This window comes from Hippocampus bargibanti, linkage group LG05 (assembly GCF_051943395.1).
Source record: "Hippocampus bargibanti isolate YZ-2025 linkage group LG05, ASM5194339v1, whole genome shotgun sequence".
NCBI lineage: Eukaryota > Metazoa > Chordata > Actinopteri > Syngnathiformes > Syngnathidae > Hippocampus > Hippocampus bargibanti.
Genome location: NC_142738.1, coordinates 29,597,769 through 29,611,630, shown reverse-complemented (window position 1 = coordinate 29,611,630; position 13,862 = coordinate 29,597,769). Strand labels below are relative to the sequence as shown.

At 39.4% G+C, this 13,862-nt stretch overlaps 1 protein-coding gene across 3 annotated transcripts in view; it reads left to right on the top strand.

Annotated features, from left to right (window-relative positions):
• Window positions 1-13,862, top strand: part of aass (aminoadipate-semialdehyde synthase) — a 50,651-nt gene that overhangs the window by 5,164 nt on the left and 31,625 nt on the right. For 2 of the 3 annotated variants that reach the window (XM_088995602.1, XM_088995603.1), the window contains exons 5-10: window positions 475-542; window positions 1,427-1,573; window positions 1,649-1,727; window positions 3,813-3,940; window positions 6,653-6,801; window positions 6,883-7,005. In XM_088995602.1, coding sequence (XP_088851728.1) covers window positions 475-542; window positions 1,427-1,573; window positions 1,649-1,727; window positions 3,813-3,940; window positions 6,653-6,801; window positions 6,883-7,005 — 694 coding nt within the window. Of the gene's footprint in view, window positions 1-474; window positions 543-1,426; window positions 1,578-1,648; window positions 1,728-3,812; window positions 3,941-6,652; window positions 6,802-6,882; window positions 7,006-13,862 lie in introns of all 3 variants that reach the window. The other variant, XM_088995604.1, reaches the window with a different exon arrangement.

The window sequence follows — 13,862 nt, the reverse complement described above, 5'->3', positions numbered from 1 at the left end:
CCTGCGCCTCGACTTTGACACCTGTGATGTAAGGGATTAGCCAGCCATCTTAATACTGTAGAAAGAGAGTTAGCTACCTTGTTTGCTAGCTAGCTCGATAGATGAGCATGGAATTCCACAAGTTTGATTTGCCTTCGCGGGTCAAAAAATATTATGCGGCGAGCCAGATTTGGTCCCTGGGGCTCGATTTTTGACACCCGTGATGTAAGGGATTAGCCAGCTAGCTGAATGCTGTCGAAAGAAATCTAGCTACCTCGGTTGCTAGCTAGCTCGATATATGAGCATGGTATTTGACAAGTTGGATTTGCTTTCGCGGACCGAATACAATGATGTGGCGGGCCAAATTTGGCCCCCGGGCCTCTACTTTGACACCTGTTCGCTACAGCAATCCGGGCAGCGTTACAACGATGAGCATTTTCATTCCCGTTTCATTCCAGCCGGTTAATGTGGAACTCTGTTGTTCTTTTTCTCCAGGCATGATCAATATTTTACACGGTTTGGGTCTTCGCTTCCTGGCGCTGGGCCACCACACGCCTTTCATGGTAAACTCTGTTGCTTTTCTATTTATATGACACTGCAATCATCCGCTCATCCTTGAATCGCAACGAAAGCATTGTGATCACGGCGTGATGCTAAATGCTATCACAAACACATAATACTACTAACAATAATAATAATAATAATAATAAATAAACTAATAAATCCAATCCAATAGTAATCATCATCATCATCCATTTCATTTCTAAGCGCCTTTCAAAACTCTCAAGGTCACTTTACAGTCACAGGATCAGTTTTTCTGTGGGTGAGCAGCGGCAACTCACACAATTAGAAAGCTAGCTAGCTAGCGAATAGATAGCCAATAGCTAGTTAGCTACATAGATAGCCAGCCAGCTTGATAGCTATACAGCTAAGAGATAGTTAGCTAGATAGCCGGCCAGCCAGCTAGATAGCAAATAGCTAGCTAGTGAGATAGCTAGCTAGATAGCTGGATGACACTCACTCACTTGATTAGGTAAGAAAGAAAGAAAAAAAAGCTAGCCAACCAGTAGATAGTTAATAGATAGCCAACAGATAGCCAGCTCGATAGCTTGCCACCTAGATAACTATGTAGCTAATAGAAAGCTAGCCAGTCAGCTAGTAGATAACTAATAGATAGCCAACAGATAGCTAGCCAGATAGCCAGCCACCTATATAGCTATATAGCTAATAGAAAGCTAGCCAGCCAGCTAGTAGATAGCTAAAAGGTGGTATGTTCCATTATTTTATTGGGGCACAGATCACATGCCGTGATGCTAACCACCGAATGCTAATGATTAGCAGAGACAAAACAAACACTCCGTACTTGCCACGTGCTAACCCCCTTTGCAAAAAAAATGGCCATAATGCTAACGGCTAACTGCTAATGACGACCTCTGTGCACGGACAGCACATCGGCATGGCGCACAACTACCGCAACGTCTCGCAGGCCATCCAGGCCGTGCGGGATTGCGGGTACGAGATCTCCATGGGCCTCATGCCCAAGTCCATCGGTCCCGTTACCTTCTGCTTCACCGGAACCGGCAACGTCTCCAAGGCACGTCTCGGAAAATCACTCCGGCTCCCGTTCGGGCCGTATAGTCACATGATCGATCGCCTTTATCCCCCGCAGGGAGCGCAGGACATCATCAATGAGCTTCCCGTGGAGTACGTTGAGCCTCACGAGCTGAAGGACGTGTGTGAAACCGGAGGTGCCAAATGATATTTGTGATTATTTTGATGTGATCAATGGCGTAGCGGCTAACTGTCGCGCTGCCGTTATTAAGATGTTTGTGTCTGCGACAAACATATAACTCACAGCTTTATTTGTGTTCAGACATGACCCAACTATGTGTTTTTTTCCAGTAATCTAATGCGGCATCTACACTTAGGCGTATAACTTTATTAGCTTGTTCATGAGTGTCGCTAACGTATCGTTATTATTGACGTTTTTGGTAAAATAGCTCATGGTTGTCTGATATTTTTGCTTTCTGTTCATAAAATACATACGGTTGAATAATAATATTGGAGGAATGTTGATAAATTGCCTTTTCTATGTACATTTATGGGAAAATGTGACAATGTATGTGCTTGTTGGGCTAATGTGGTCAGTAGCGGTTAGCAAGTGGCTAACGGCTAACATTGTTGATATTACAATGATATAGCAGTTGTTATCAAAGACCAATGTTTTAGCCACTACCATGTGGCTAACAGTTGGACTGTTCGCATGTGGCTAACAGCTAACGTTGTTGATGTTGGAGATGATTACAATGTTGTAGTGGTTAGAATGTAACACAAAGCTAACGGTGTAGTTGCTGTTAGCGAAGACCAAAGTGTTTTAGCCTCCACCAAGTGGCTAACAATTGAGTGGTTAGCATGTGGCTAAAAGCCACATGCCTTGTTGATGTTGGAGATGATTACAATGTAGTAGCAGTCAAAATGTAGCACGAAGCTAACAGTATACAGTGGGGCCTTGGCTTACGAACTTAATTTGTTCCCAGACAGTGTGTAAGGCGAAAAGTGTCTATCCCCAAAATTAATTTCCCATAGGAAACCATTAAAATGAGAATAATCCGTTCCCAGGTCTCCATAAAATATAATTTTCAACTAAATAAGCCTTAAAACTACACACAACATACATTATTCTATGTATAATAAATGTGCTATTGTATTGTAATGAAAGAAATACACTGCACTGTATAATAAAGTCACTTTATTTACATTTGTGATGGTCGTTGATGGCTCTTAATTGACACCTGTTGCTTTCTGACTTGAAAGGTCTTACGAAACTGAGGCATCACATTATCATTCATCATGTTGATGATTCTCATAGCCACAGTCTTTTCTGGATGGAACTGTGCAATGCACTTGATGCTGTAGCCATCTCCTTCTCCTCGCCCTCAGATGACAACTCCTGAATGGGTTGCTTCTGCTTGTCCTCTTGAAGGCAAATCAAATCCTCTGTGTTGAGGACCACACTACGGTCAGCAACAAGCTCCTCGATGTCATCTTCATCCACTTTGAGTCCCATTTTCTATCCAATGGAAACAATGTCGTCCAAAACAACAGTCATGAGGATCAAATCCTTCAAAGTCCCTCTCAAGGATAAATGCGGGCCACAAATTCTTCCATGCTGCTTTCAGTGATCGAAGGGTAACATCATGCCAAGCCTTTAATCACGTGAAAGCATCGAGTAAATAAAGCTTTTGTGTAACGCTTTTAGGCGAAGGATGGTAGCAATGGTGGATTCGGTACCGGGCCGCTAAATCAGACAAACGCACACCTTGTTCGTGTTTCTCAATGATCTCCTTATTCTCCTCGACTGTAATTTTGTTTTGTGTCTTCTTCGGCTGTCTCTCTCTCGATCTGCGCTACGTGTGCATTCAGAGAAAGGGGGTGTGGAAAGGCAGGCCGGCCGGGGCGCTGTTCCGTCATGTGCTTTGGTGTTCTTCCGCCGAAGATTACTCCGCCAGCCGTGGTGGGGCGTGTGTATCGCGAAAAGTAGTGCTTAATCCAAGGTTGAATTTTCATAAATTTAACGTTCGTAAACCGAAAATTTCGTAAGGCAAGGTGTTCGTAAACCGAGGCCCCACTGTAGTTGTTAGCAATGACCAGTGTTTTAGCCTCCACCGTGTGTCTTAACAATTGAGCGCTTAGCATGTGGCTAACAGTTAACGTTGTTGATGTTGGAGATGATTACAATGTTGTAGTGGTTAGAATGTAGCGCAAGGTTAACTGTGTAGTTGTTATTAGCAATGACCAAAGTGTTAACAGTTGATTTTTTTTTTTTCATTTAGATATGACGAAAGTGTACGCCACCGTCCTGAGTCGTCACCACCACCTAATGAGGAAGAGCGACGGGATCTATGACCCCATGGAGTACGAGAACCACCCGGAACTTTACACCTCCCACTTCAGAACCAGCGTCAGTACCCGCCAGCGCGCGCCACCGCGACTGTCAGTCATTTGTTGTCATGTGCATAATAATGATTATAATTATAATAGAAATTATTTATTTTATAATTAAACAATAATAAAAGTATAAATAAATAGGAGTATGAGTGAATGAATAAATAAATGCATACATAAATACATAACTAAATAAATAAATAAATACATAAATAAATAAATGCATGAATGCATAAATAAATACAGTACAAATAAATGCATAAATGAATAAATACATAAATAAATAAATACATACATACCTGGCTAACTAGCTAAATAAATAAATACATGAATATATAACTCTGGAACTCACTTCCTCCCAACGTTCGTAACATTGATTTTCTTCCCACCTATTTAAAATCGCATTTTCTTTCTTTCTCTTGTTTCTATTTATAATTGTATTTAATTCATTATATTCTATTTGTGATTTTATTTATTATACAACCTATGCTTGTCTGTGACTGTAAAGTGTCCTTGAGACCTTTGAAAGGCGCTTAAAATGTAATGTATTATTATTATTAAATGAATAATTCGTCCATAACTCCGTTTTCCTGACCGAATTATGATAATTGCAAAATTTCCCACTGTGGGACTATTAAAGGCTTGCTGATTCTTTCTGATTCTGATATTGGTTCACTGTTGCCCCTCCCGCCCCCTTTTTTTGTATTTATTTATTTATTTATTTATTTATTTATTTATTTATTCGTTCATTCATTCATTTCTTTATACTTTTATTTTTTATACGTTATTTAATAATAAAATAAATATGCAGTGCAAAACCCTCTCAAAACCCACCTATTTAAAATCACATTTTTTGTGTAGCTTCATCTGTAGTTTCTATTTATACCGCGAAACCTTGGCTTATGAACTTAATTGGTTCCCAGACAGAGTAAGGCGAAAAGTGTGTATCCAAAAAATTAATTGCCTATAGGAAACCATTAAAATGAGAATAATCCGTTCCCAGGTCCCCATAAAACATAATTTTCTTCTTTCTAATTTTCTAAGCCTTAAAACTAAACACAAAATATACCTTATTTTATGTATAATAAATGTGCTATGGTATTATAATTAAAGAAATAAACTGTACTGTATAATAACATTGTTTTATTTACCTTTGTGATTGTCGTTGATGGCTTGATGGAATGGAGTAGCCAGTTTCATCAGCATGAAACACTTGATGAGGAACGTAGCCTTTCTTTCACCATCTTGAGGAATGATCCATTGTAGGTGCTTTCTCTGCGATAATTTTACCTTGTTCCTTATCAATTGTGTTCTGTTTAGCTGGGTTGATGGATTTTTGCATCAAGTGAACAGATGTGCTGGTTGTTTGTGGAGCCTGATTGATGGGAATTTTAACCTTGCAGTCTACACTCTGCCTTTGAACTATCAAAGTTGAAACGAGTTAAAATTTCATGTTTTCAATTTTCTCACTCTCTCTCTGTCTCTGTCCTCATGTTTAAACCACCTCCCCTCACTGCTGCGTTCTTGACCAATCACGTGGCTTTCACTGAAGACTGAGGGCGGGGAATAGAGGACAAAAAAAAGTCGGCTACCATTTTCTTGTTAGGAGAACGTGCTCGTTCGGAAACGACACATCACTCATTGTGGCGCTCTGTGTGTATCCCGAAATATAGTTCGTAAGCCAAGGGATTTGTAAACCGAGGTATCACTGTAATTGTACTTTATTTATTATTGTATCTGTTTTTTCTTTTTTCTATGCTTGTTTGTGACTCTAAAATGTCCTTGACAGCTTTGAACAGCGCTTGAAAATAAAATATATTAATAATAATAATAATCCATTTCATTTCGAAGCGCCTTTCAAAACTCTCAAGGTCACTTTACAGTCACGAGATTAGTTTTTCTGTGGGTGAGCAGTGGCACCACACGCGCCAGCGTTCACTCAATACGGGTACATAACTCAAATAGATAGAAAGCTAGCTGGCTAACTAATAGATAATAGCTAGCAAATAGATAGTTAATAGCTAGCGAATAGATAGCTATTAGCTAAGGAATAGATAGCTAATACCTAGCGAATAGATTGCTATTAGCTATCTAGCTATATAGCTAATAGATACTGTAGCTAGCTAAATAGCTAGATAGCTAGCTGGCTAACTAATAGATAATAGCTAGCAAATAGATAGCTAATAGCTAGCGAATAAATAGCTATTAGCTAAGGAATAGATAGCTAATACCTAGCGAATAGATAGCTATTAGCTAGCTAGCTATATAGCTAATAGATACTGCAGCTAGCTAAATAGCTAGATAGCCAGCTAGATAACAAGATAGCCAGCTGATAGATTTTCAAGATGTCTTGAATGAGGTCAACTGAAGACGCATTACTGATGGTTTGCCTACATCTGCTCAATTAATAATAATAATAATAATAATAATAATAATAATGATAATAACAGTAATAGTAATAATGATAGTAATAATAGTAGTAATAGTAATAATAATAATAATAATAGTGATAATAGTAATAGTAATAATAATAGTACTAATAATAATAATAGTAGTAATAATAGTAGTAATAGTAATAATAGTAATAGTAGTAATAATAATAATAGTAGTAGTAATAATAGTAGCCATAATAATAGTACTACTACTACTAATAATAATAATAATATGATTATTATGAAGTGCCGTCATGGAATTGAAGGTGGGCTGACGCGAATGTTGTCGGTGACAGGTGGCCCCATATACCAACTGCCTGATCAACGGCATATACTGGGACCCTCAGACGCCGAGACTCCTGCGCCGGCTGGATGCCCAGCAGCTGCTCAGACCCGCCAGGAGCAACGGCGCCACCAGCGAGGGCATGCCCGAATTGCCGCACAAGTAAACCAGGCCGCCGCCATCGTCGCAATCCGGCACGTTTGCTATGTGCCTCTTTTTTTTTTTTTTTTTTTTTTGCGGCAGGCTGCTGGCCATCTGCGACATTTCGGCCGATGCGGGCGGTTCCATCCAGTTTATGAACGATTGCACTACCATCGACAAACCCTTCTGCATGTACGACGCCGATCAGCACATTGATCACGACAGGTAATGGCTAATTGATTCGGGAATTGAAAACTGAAAAAATATGGACTTAATTGTTGTCTTTCATTTTCTTATTTCCTATTTGAAAGATTGCTTGGCTTTTTTTTTTCCATTTTCTTAACCAGTGCAAAAACGGGGCACAAAACAGTGAACCAATATCAGAATCAGAAAGCCTTTCATAGTCCCACAGTGAGGAATTTTACAATTATTATAATTTGGTCTGGAAAATGGATGGATGGATAATACAGTAAAGTCTCGTTATATCGATATCGGATATATCGATAGTCCCGGTTATATCGATACTATTTCTATGCACGCGCGGAGAAAATTACATGCAAACAGGGTCGGATATATCGATAGTCCCGGTTATATCGATATTTTTTCGGACTCCCTTGAATATCGATATAACGAGACTTTACTGTAGTTGTATTTATTTATGTATTGTATTTATTTTATGATTTCTTCTTCTTATTATTATTAATAGTAGTAGTAGTAGTAGTATTATTAGTATTGTTATTATTACAGTAAAGTCTCGTTATATCGATATTCAAGGGAGTCCGAAAAAATATCGATATAACCGGGACTATCGACATATCCGACCCTGTTTGCATGTAATTTTCTCCGTGCGTACATAGAAATAGTATCGATATAACCGGGACTATCGATATATCCGATATCGATATAACGAGACTTTACTGTATTATAATTTGGTCTGGAAAATGGATGGATGGACAATAGTTGTATTTATTTATGTATGTATTTATGTATCGTATTTATTTTATGATTTCTTCTTCTTCTTCTTCTTCTTATTATTATTATTATTATTATTATTATTATTATTATTAATAGTAGTAGTAGTAGTAGTAGTATTATTAGTATTATTAGTATTGTTATTATTACAGTAAAGTCTCGTTAAATCGATATTCTCGGGAGTCGGAAAAAATATCGATGTAACTGGACTATCGATATATCCGATCCTGCGGCGAGCTGCATTAAAAGTGGCCGATAAATGGGGGATCTTTGATATGGCGTCTAATTTTCTCCTTGAGTTCATGGATTGCGTGACTAGCTGTCAGAGATATGACAGTCAAACACCGTGGACAGAGACTCGGAACCAGAAAGATTGTCCCCACTGCCGGCAGGAAACGCAGTCATCTATGACATACGTCTGAATTCTGCGCCCCTCTGCCAAGCTATTTATTGAGAATACATGCAAATTAGAGTGATACATTAGTAAAACATAGTTTTCTTGATTATAATACCACACCTCTAGATGTTTTGAGCATATTTTAATTGTTTGTCTTTTCCATGAACTGATAAGTTTGTAACCTGGCTAATTGCAGCGCTTGTGCAGGATATTCAAGCCGTAAATAACTTTGGTGATAAAGGAGTATCCCAAGTCAAGGCCGGATCTTCTAGATCACAGGTGTCAAAGTCAAGGCCCGCGGGCCAAACCCGGCCCGTCACATCATTTTTTTCGGCCCGTGAAAGCAAATCAAACTTGTTAAATTCCATGATGATTGCTAAAATCTGAGCCAAAATTTCACATTTTTGTCATGTCAACCACAATAAAAGTCATTATTCTTGACTTCAGATTTGAAAACGAGTTATTCATTAATTTGCTGTGTGCTCTATATGTAATATTTGAAGGGATTTAAACATTCTAATGGATTCCCCAAATTCATAACGGCTCTCGAGAGGAAACCATAACTACAATGTGGCCCGCGGCAAAAAAATGACTTTGACACCACTGTTCTAGATGAAGCTGACAGTTTACCTTGCTGTGTCTGTTTCACTCAGATTCACTGTGGCCATATGCGCCTTTACTGTGGGCCTATTGTTTGTTTGGCCAGCTAAGCACTTTTAAACATGTCTGTGTAAGCTCTCAGTCGTACAAAAATCCTTCATTAAACCGGTCTGGTGGGGTGAGGTTCAATTTGCATCGTTCATACAATAGCCTGCTTAGGCAAAACAGGTTAGGCAACATTCGTAATGCTGATGAGGTGGGAGTGGGGGAAATGGGCCAGTCGTTAGTCAGGAATGTAGGAACTATCAGTGGGGCCACAGGGAGTGGTCCTCTGCTCCCCCCAACCTGAAGGTAGGGATCTATCATAGCTGTGTCCGGCGCCGCCATGGCTGGACATTAGGGATATATAAATAGGGCCGATACGACCAGTAAGACTTGAGTTCGCTGACGAAGCCTCTTGGATAGGAGGCGAAACGTCCGAAACCTTCAAAATTGTACAGATGACGGCTGAAGAAACCTTCTCATAGACTTTTAAACATGATAACTTCTTATTCTCCATCGCGAGCATGCTTTTGTACTGTAGTGAAGTGAAAAATAAACTTATGAATGAAATAATAACTTTTTTAATGACTATTTCTTTTCTAAAATTCAAACCAATGTAAAATCCTCACGCTTCAGCAGACAAAACCATAAACATTGTTGCAAAAAAATGATTGCATTCATATAAATAACACAATTCGGTTAAAGTCAGATGGGTCACATTTTTTCAACATTTATTATTTTCATAACGCACTCTTGGAATAGTGACTCTGAGTAAATATTCAATAATGCACTCGACATTGTTCTATACACACGAGAGAAACCACGAACGCCAGCATGTACATATGAAAAAAAGATATCTGAATACAACACAAATACATGTAGGGAAAAGAAACACTGCAACGTTTACATTACTTACTCTGCAATACTTCCCCTTTTCACCTTTTAACACAAAAAATCAATATTATTTAACATTTCTAAACAATCTGATGCATTTTCTCTCGACTCTAAGTAAACTCGTAATTCCATAAAACTTTGCAACGCTTGTGTCTTCGTTGGAATAGGTGTGTATGCTATGTCAGTTGGTTCTTCATCCTCATCATCCTCGTCATTCTGGGAATCTTCTGGGGCATACAGTAAAGTCTCGTTATATCGATATTGGTTATATTGATAGTACTGCTTATTACGATACTATTTTCATTTCCCGGCAAATTTCTAGTCTTTTTATGTATAATTAATTCCGTTTAGTACGATATATGGTTATTACGGTAATCCGGTTACTACGGTGCCCTTTTTCATATCCCGCCGGACACTTTGCTCTGCTTATATCGATACAAAAGCAGCTTAAACTGAATCGATATTTGCTTAGGAATTTCTATGCAGTACTACCATTATCGAAATCTGTATCGGGAACACCGTTGGTCACATGACCAGCTTTCGTGTCTTGCTCTATGTAGCAGAGCTGCAATAGCATCTTCGACACCAATTTCAACCATGGAGAAACGTAAGAATTGTGACCTCGCAGCAGAAATTCAAGCCAAAAATGTCCCAGAAGATTCCCAGAATGATGAGGATGAAGAACCAACTGCATACACACCTATTCCAACGAAGACACAAGCGTTGTAAATGTGCGTTATGGAATTACGATCTTACTTAGAGTCGAGAGAAAATGTATCACATTGTTTAGAAATGTGAAACAATATTGAATCTTTTGTGTTAAAACGTGAAAAGGGGAAGCAGAAGACGATGGAAGATTTTTTTTTTAAGTACGTACAGTATTGCAGAATAGGTCATGTAAACGTTGCAGTGTTATGTACTGTATATGAATGCAATTGTTTTTTTGCAACAATGTTTATGGTTTTGTCTGCTGAAGCGTAAGGATTTTGCATTGGTTGAATTTTAGAACAGAAATACAGTGGGACCTTGGCTTACGAACTTAATTGGACAGAGTGTGTAAGGTGAAAAGTGTATATCCCGAAAATTATTTTCCCATAGGAAACCATTAAAATCAAAATAATCCGTTCCCAGGTCCCCATAAAATATAATTTTCTACTTTGTAATTTTTTAAGCCTTAAAACTACACAAAATATACCTTATTTTATGTATCATAAATCTGCTATAGTATTATGATTAAAGAAATAAACTGTACCGTAAAATAGTCATTTTATTTACCTTTGTGATGGTCGTTGATGGCTTGATGGAATGGATTGTCCGGTTTCCTTAGCATTATGTAGGTGCTTTCTCTGTGATAATTGTATCTAGTTCTTCATCAGTTGTGATCTGTTTAGTTGGGTTGATAGCTTTTTGCATCAAGTGTACAGATGACTTGTGCGGGTTATTTGTGGAGCCTGGTTGATTCGATATTTTAACTGTTTTCTATCCATTTTCTCAATATTTTCACACTCTCACACTTTTTTTGTTTCAAGCTCTGTCATCTCCCTTTCGTGTGTGTGTTTTGTCACTCTCTCTCTGTCTGCCTGTCTCTTTAATGTTCACCCTCCCCCCACTGCTGGGTTCTTGACCAATAACGTGGCTTTAACCAAAGACGCCATTTTGTTTTTTGGAGAACGGCCTCACTCTCTCTCTGTCTGTAACCCCCCTCCCCCACTGCTGCGTTCTTGACCAATCACGTGGCTTTAACCGAAGACTAGGGGCGGGGAATAGAGGACAAAAACGGTGGCTACCATTTTCTTGTTAGGAGAACGGGCTCGTTCGCGAACGACACATCACTCATTGTGGCAGCTCCGTGTGTATCCCGAAAACTAGTTTGTATGCCAAGGTAAAATTGTCATAAATGTAACGTTCGTAAACCAAAAAGTTCGTAAACCAAGGGGTTCGTAAACCGAGGTCTCACTGTACCTGTAGTCATTAAAAAAAGGAGAAAATTACATGCTATATTAAAGATCCCCCCAGTCACGTGACCAGCATGTCATGTTCGTGCACTATCGGTGTAGCAGGCTCACATCTTTCATTACTGCTGCAATAGCATCTGAAACATACTGTAGTCTTCTTATATACGGATAGTTGTTCAACACCTATTTCAACCATGGGGAAACGCAAGTACAGTAAAGTCTCGTTATATCGATATCGGATATATCGATAGTCCCGGTTATATCGATACTATTTCTATGCGCGACGGAGAAAATTACATACAAATGGGGTCGGATATATCGATAGTCCCGGTTATATCGATATTTTTTCGGACTCCCTTGAAAATCGATATAACGAGACTTTACTGTATTGTGATATCGGAATGAAGTACAAGGCAATACTGTAGTAGCTGTGGAGGGCAATCCAACAAGAAGCAAATCCTCCATCGCGCCGCAGAATACTTTATCAACGTAAGTAATGTAAACGTTGCAGTTATTGTTTTCCAATTATAATTATAGTTATTTAATTGTGTTGTATTCAGATCGCTTGCAATAATCACTGCTTTTCATACAGTATGTACATGCTGGCGTTCGTGGTTTCTCTCGTGTGTACAATGTCGAGTGCTACTCAGAGTCACAATTGCGAGAGTGCGTTATAAAAATAATCAATGATGTTTTTATTTAATGCATAAGTTTATTTTTCACTCCAGTACAAAAGCATGCTAGATACACAATCCATGAACTCAAGGAGAAAATTACATGCCATAACCTGTATTGCCGACATTTAATGAAGTTCGGCGCAGGATCGGCTATATCGATAGTACGGTTATATCGATATTTTTTCAGACTCCCGAGAATATCGATATAACGAGACTCTACTGTATTTAGCTTGAATATCTGCTGCGCTATCTGCATCTGACGAGCTTTGGAATGTCGCAATATCATTATCAACTGCAACATACGATGCGATGTCGTCGACTTTTAGCTTTTCAGCCAACACTGCAAGAGGAATGTTGTCTTCTTCATCCTCTTTATCCTCTTCATCAGCTGCAGATGTTTCTTCACTGCTTTGTTCAAATTTGTAGTGACGGAAGCAGTTCTTGATGGTATTTCCGGACACCATGCTCTGGAAATTGCCCTAATGGCATCCAAAACAGTCCATTTCAGCTCTTTCCCCATTTGCATCACTTTCATGACACCCTCTTGTGAAAATATTGTTCTGTAGTGGACTTTAAGATTTTGAATGATTCCATGGTCCATGGGCTGTGTATGGCTTGTGGTGTTCGGCGGCAAAAACACCACCTTGATGCATTTCAGATCGTAGCTGTCTGGAGTGGGATGGGATGGTCAGTTGTCGATAACCAAGCATATTTTCCTCTTCTCACGCCTGAGCTTCTTATCCCAGCTTTGAAGCCCTTCATTGAAAATGTCTGACGTCATCCAAGCGCATTTGTTTGCTTTGTAGGGGACCGGCAAACTCTTCACGCCACTGAAGCACCTTGGTTTGTTTGCTTTCCTGATAACAATGAGTTTTAACTTTTCGGTCCCCGTCATGTTTGCGCACGGCATGATTGTAAGTCTTTCCTTGGTACGTTTACCCCCGCTGCAATCTTCATCTTTGTAGACATATGATTTGTCTGGCTGCAGCTTGTAATACAAACCAGTTTCGTCAGCGTTGTAGATGTTGTCGGGTTTGTAATCCCTCGGCAGCTCTTGCAGTCTGCCATTCTGCCAGTCGTCAACTTGCTTCTGATCCACTGTCTTGGCCTCTCCAGTAATTTTGCGTAGCTTCAGATCCTTCCGTACATTGAACCGATTTAACCAGCCTTTGGAGCATTTGAAGTCGTCATGGCCCAATTCTTTTGCTAGTATTTCTGCCTTGGTCTGTAGCATCACTCATCACTACAGGGATGTTATGGTTCCTCGCTTGCCTCATCCAGGTATCCACCGCGTCCTCAACATCAGGGTGTGCTGCCTTTTTCATCCTTTTTGATGCAGGGCCGAAGTTTAACGCTTCGTATGCTGTCTTTATTTTATCTTTACTCTTCAACCACGTTGATAAAGTATTCTGCGGCACGTCGAACTCTTTTGCAATGGAGGATTTGCGCCTTGTTGGATTCTCCTCCACAGCCACTATTGCCTTCTAGTTCGTTTCGATATCACAATTCTTACGTTTCCCCATGCTTGAAATTGGTGTTGAACAG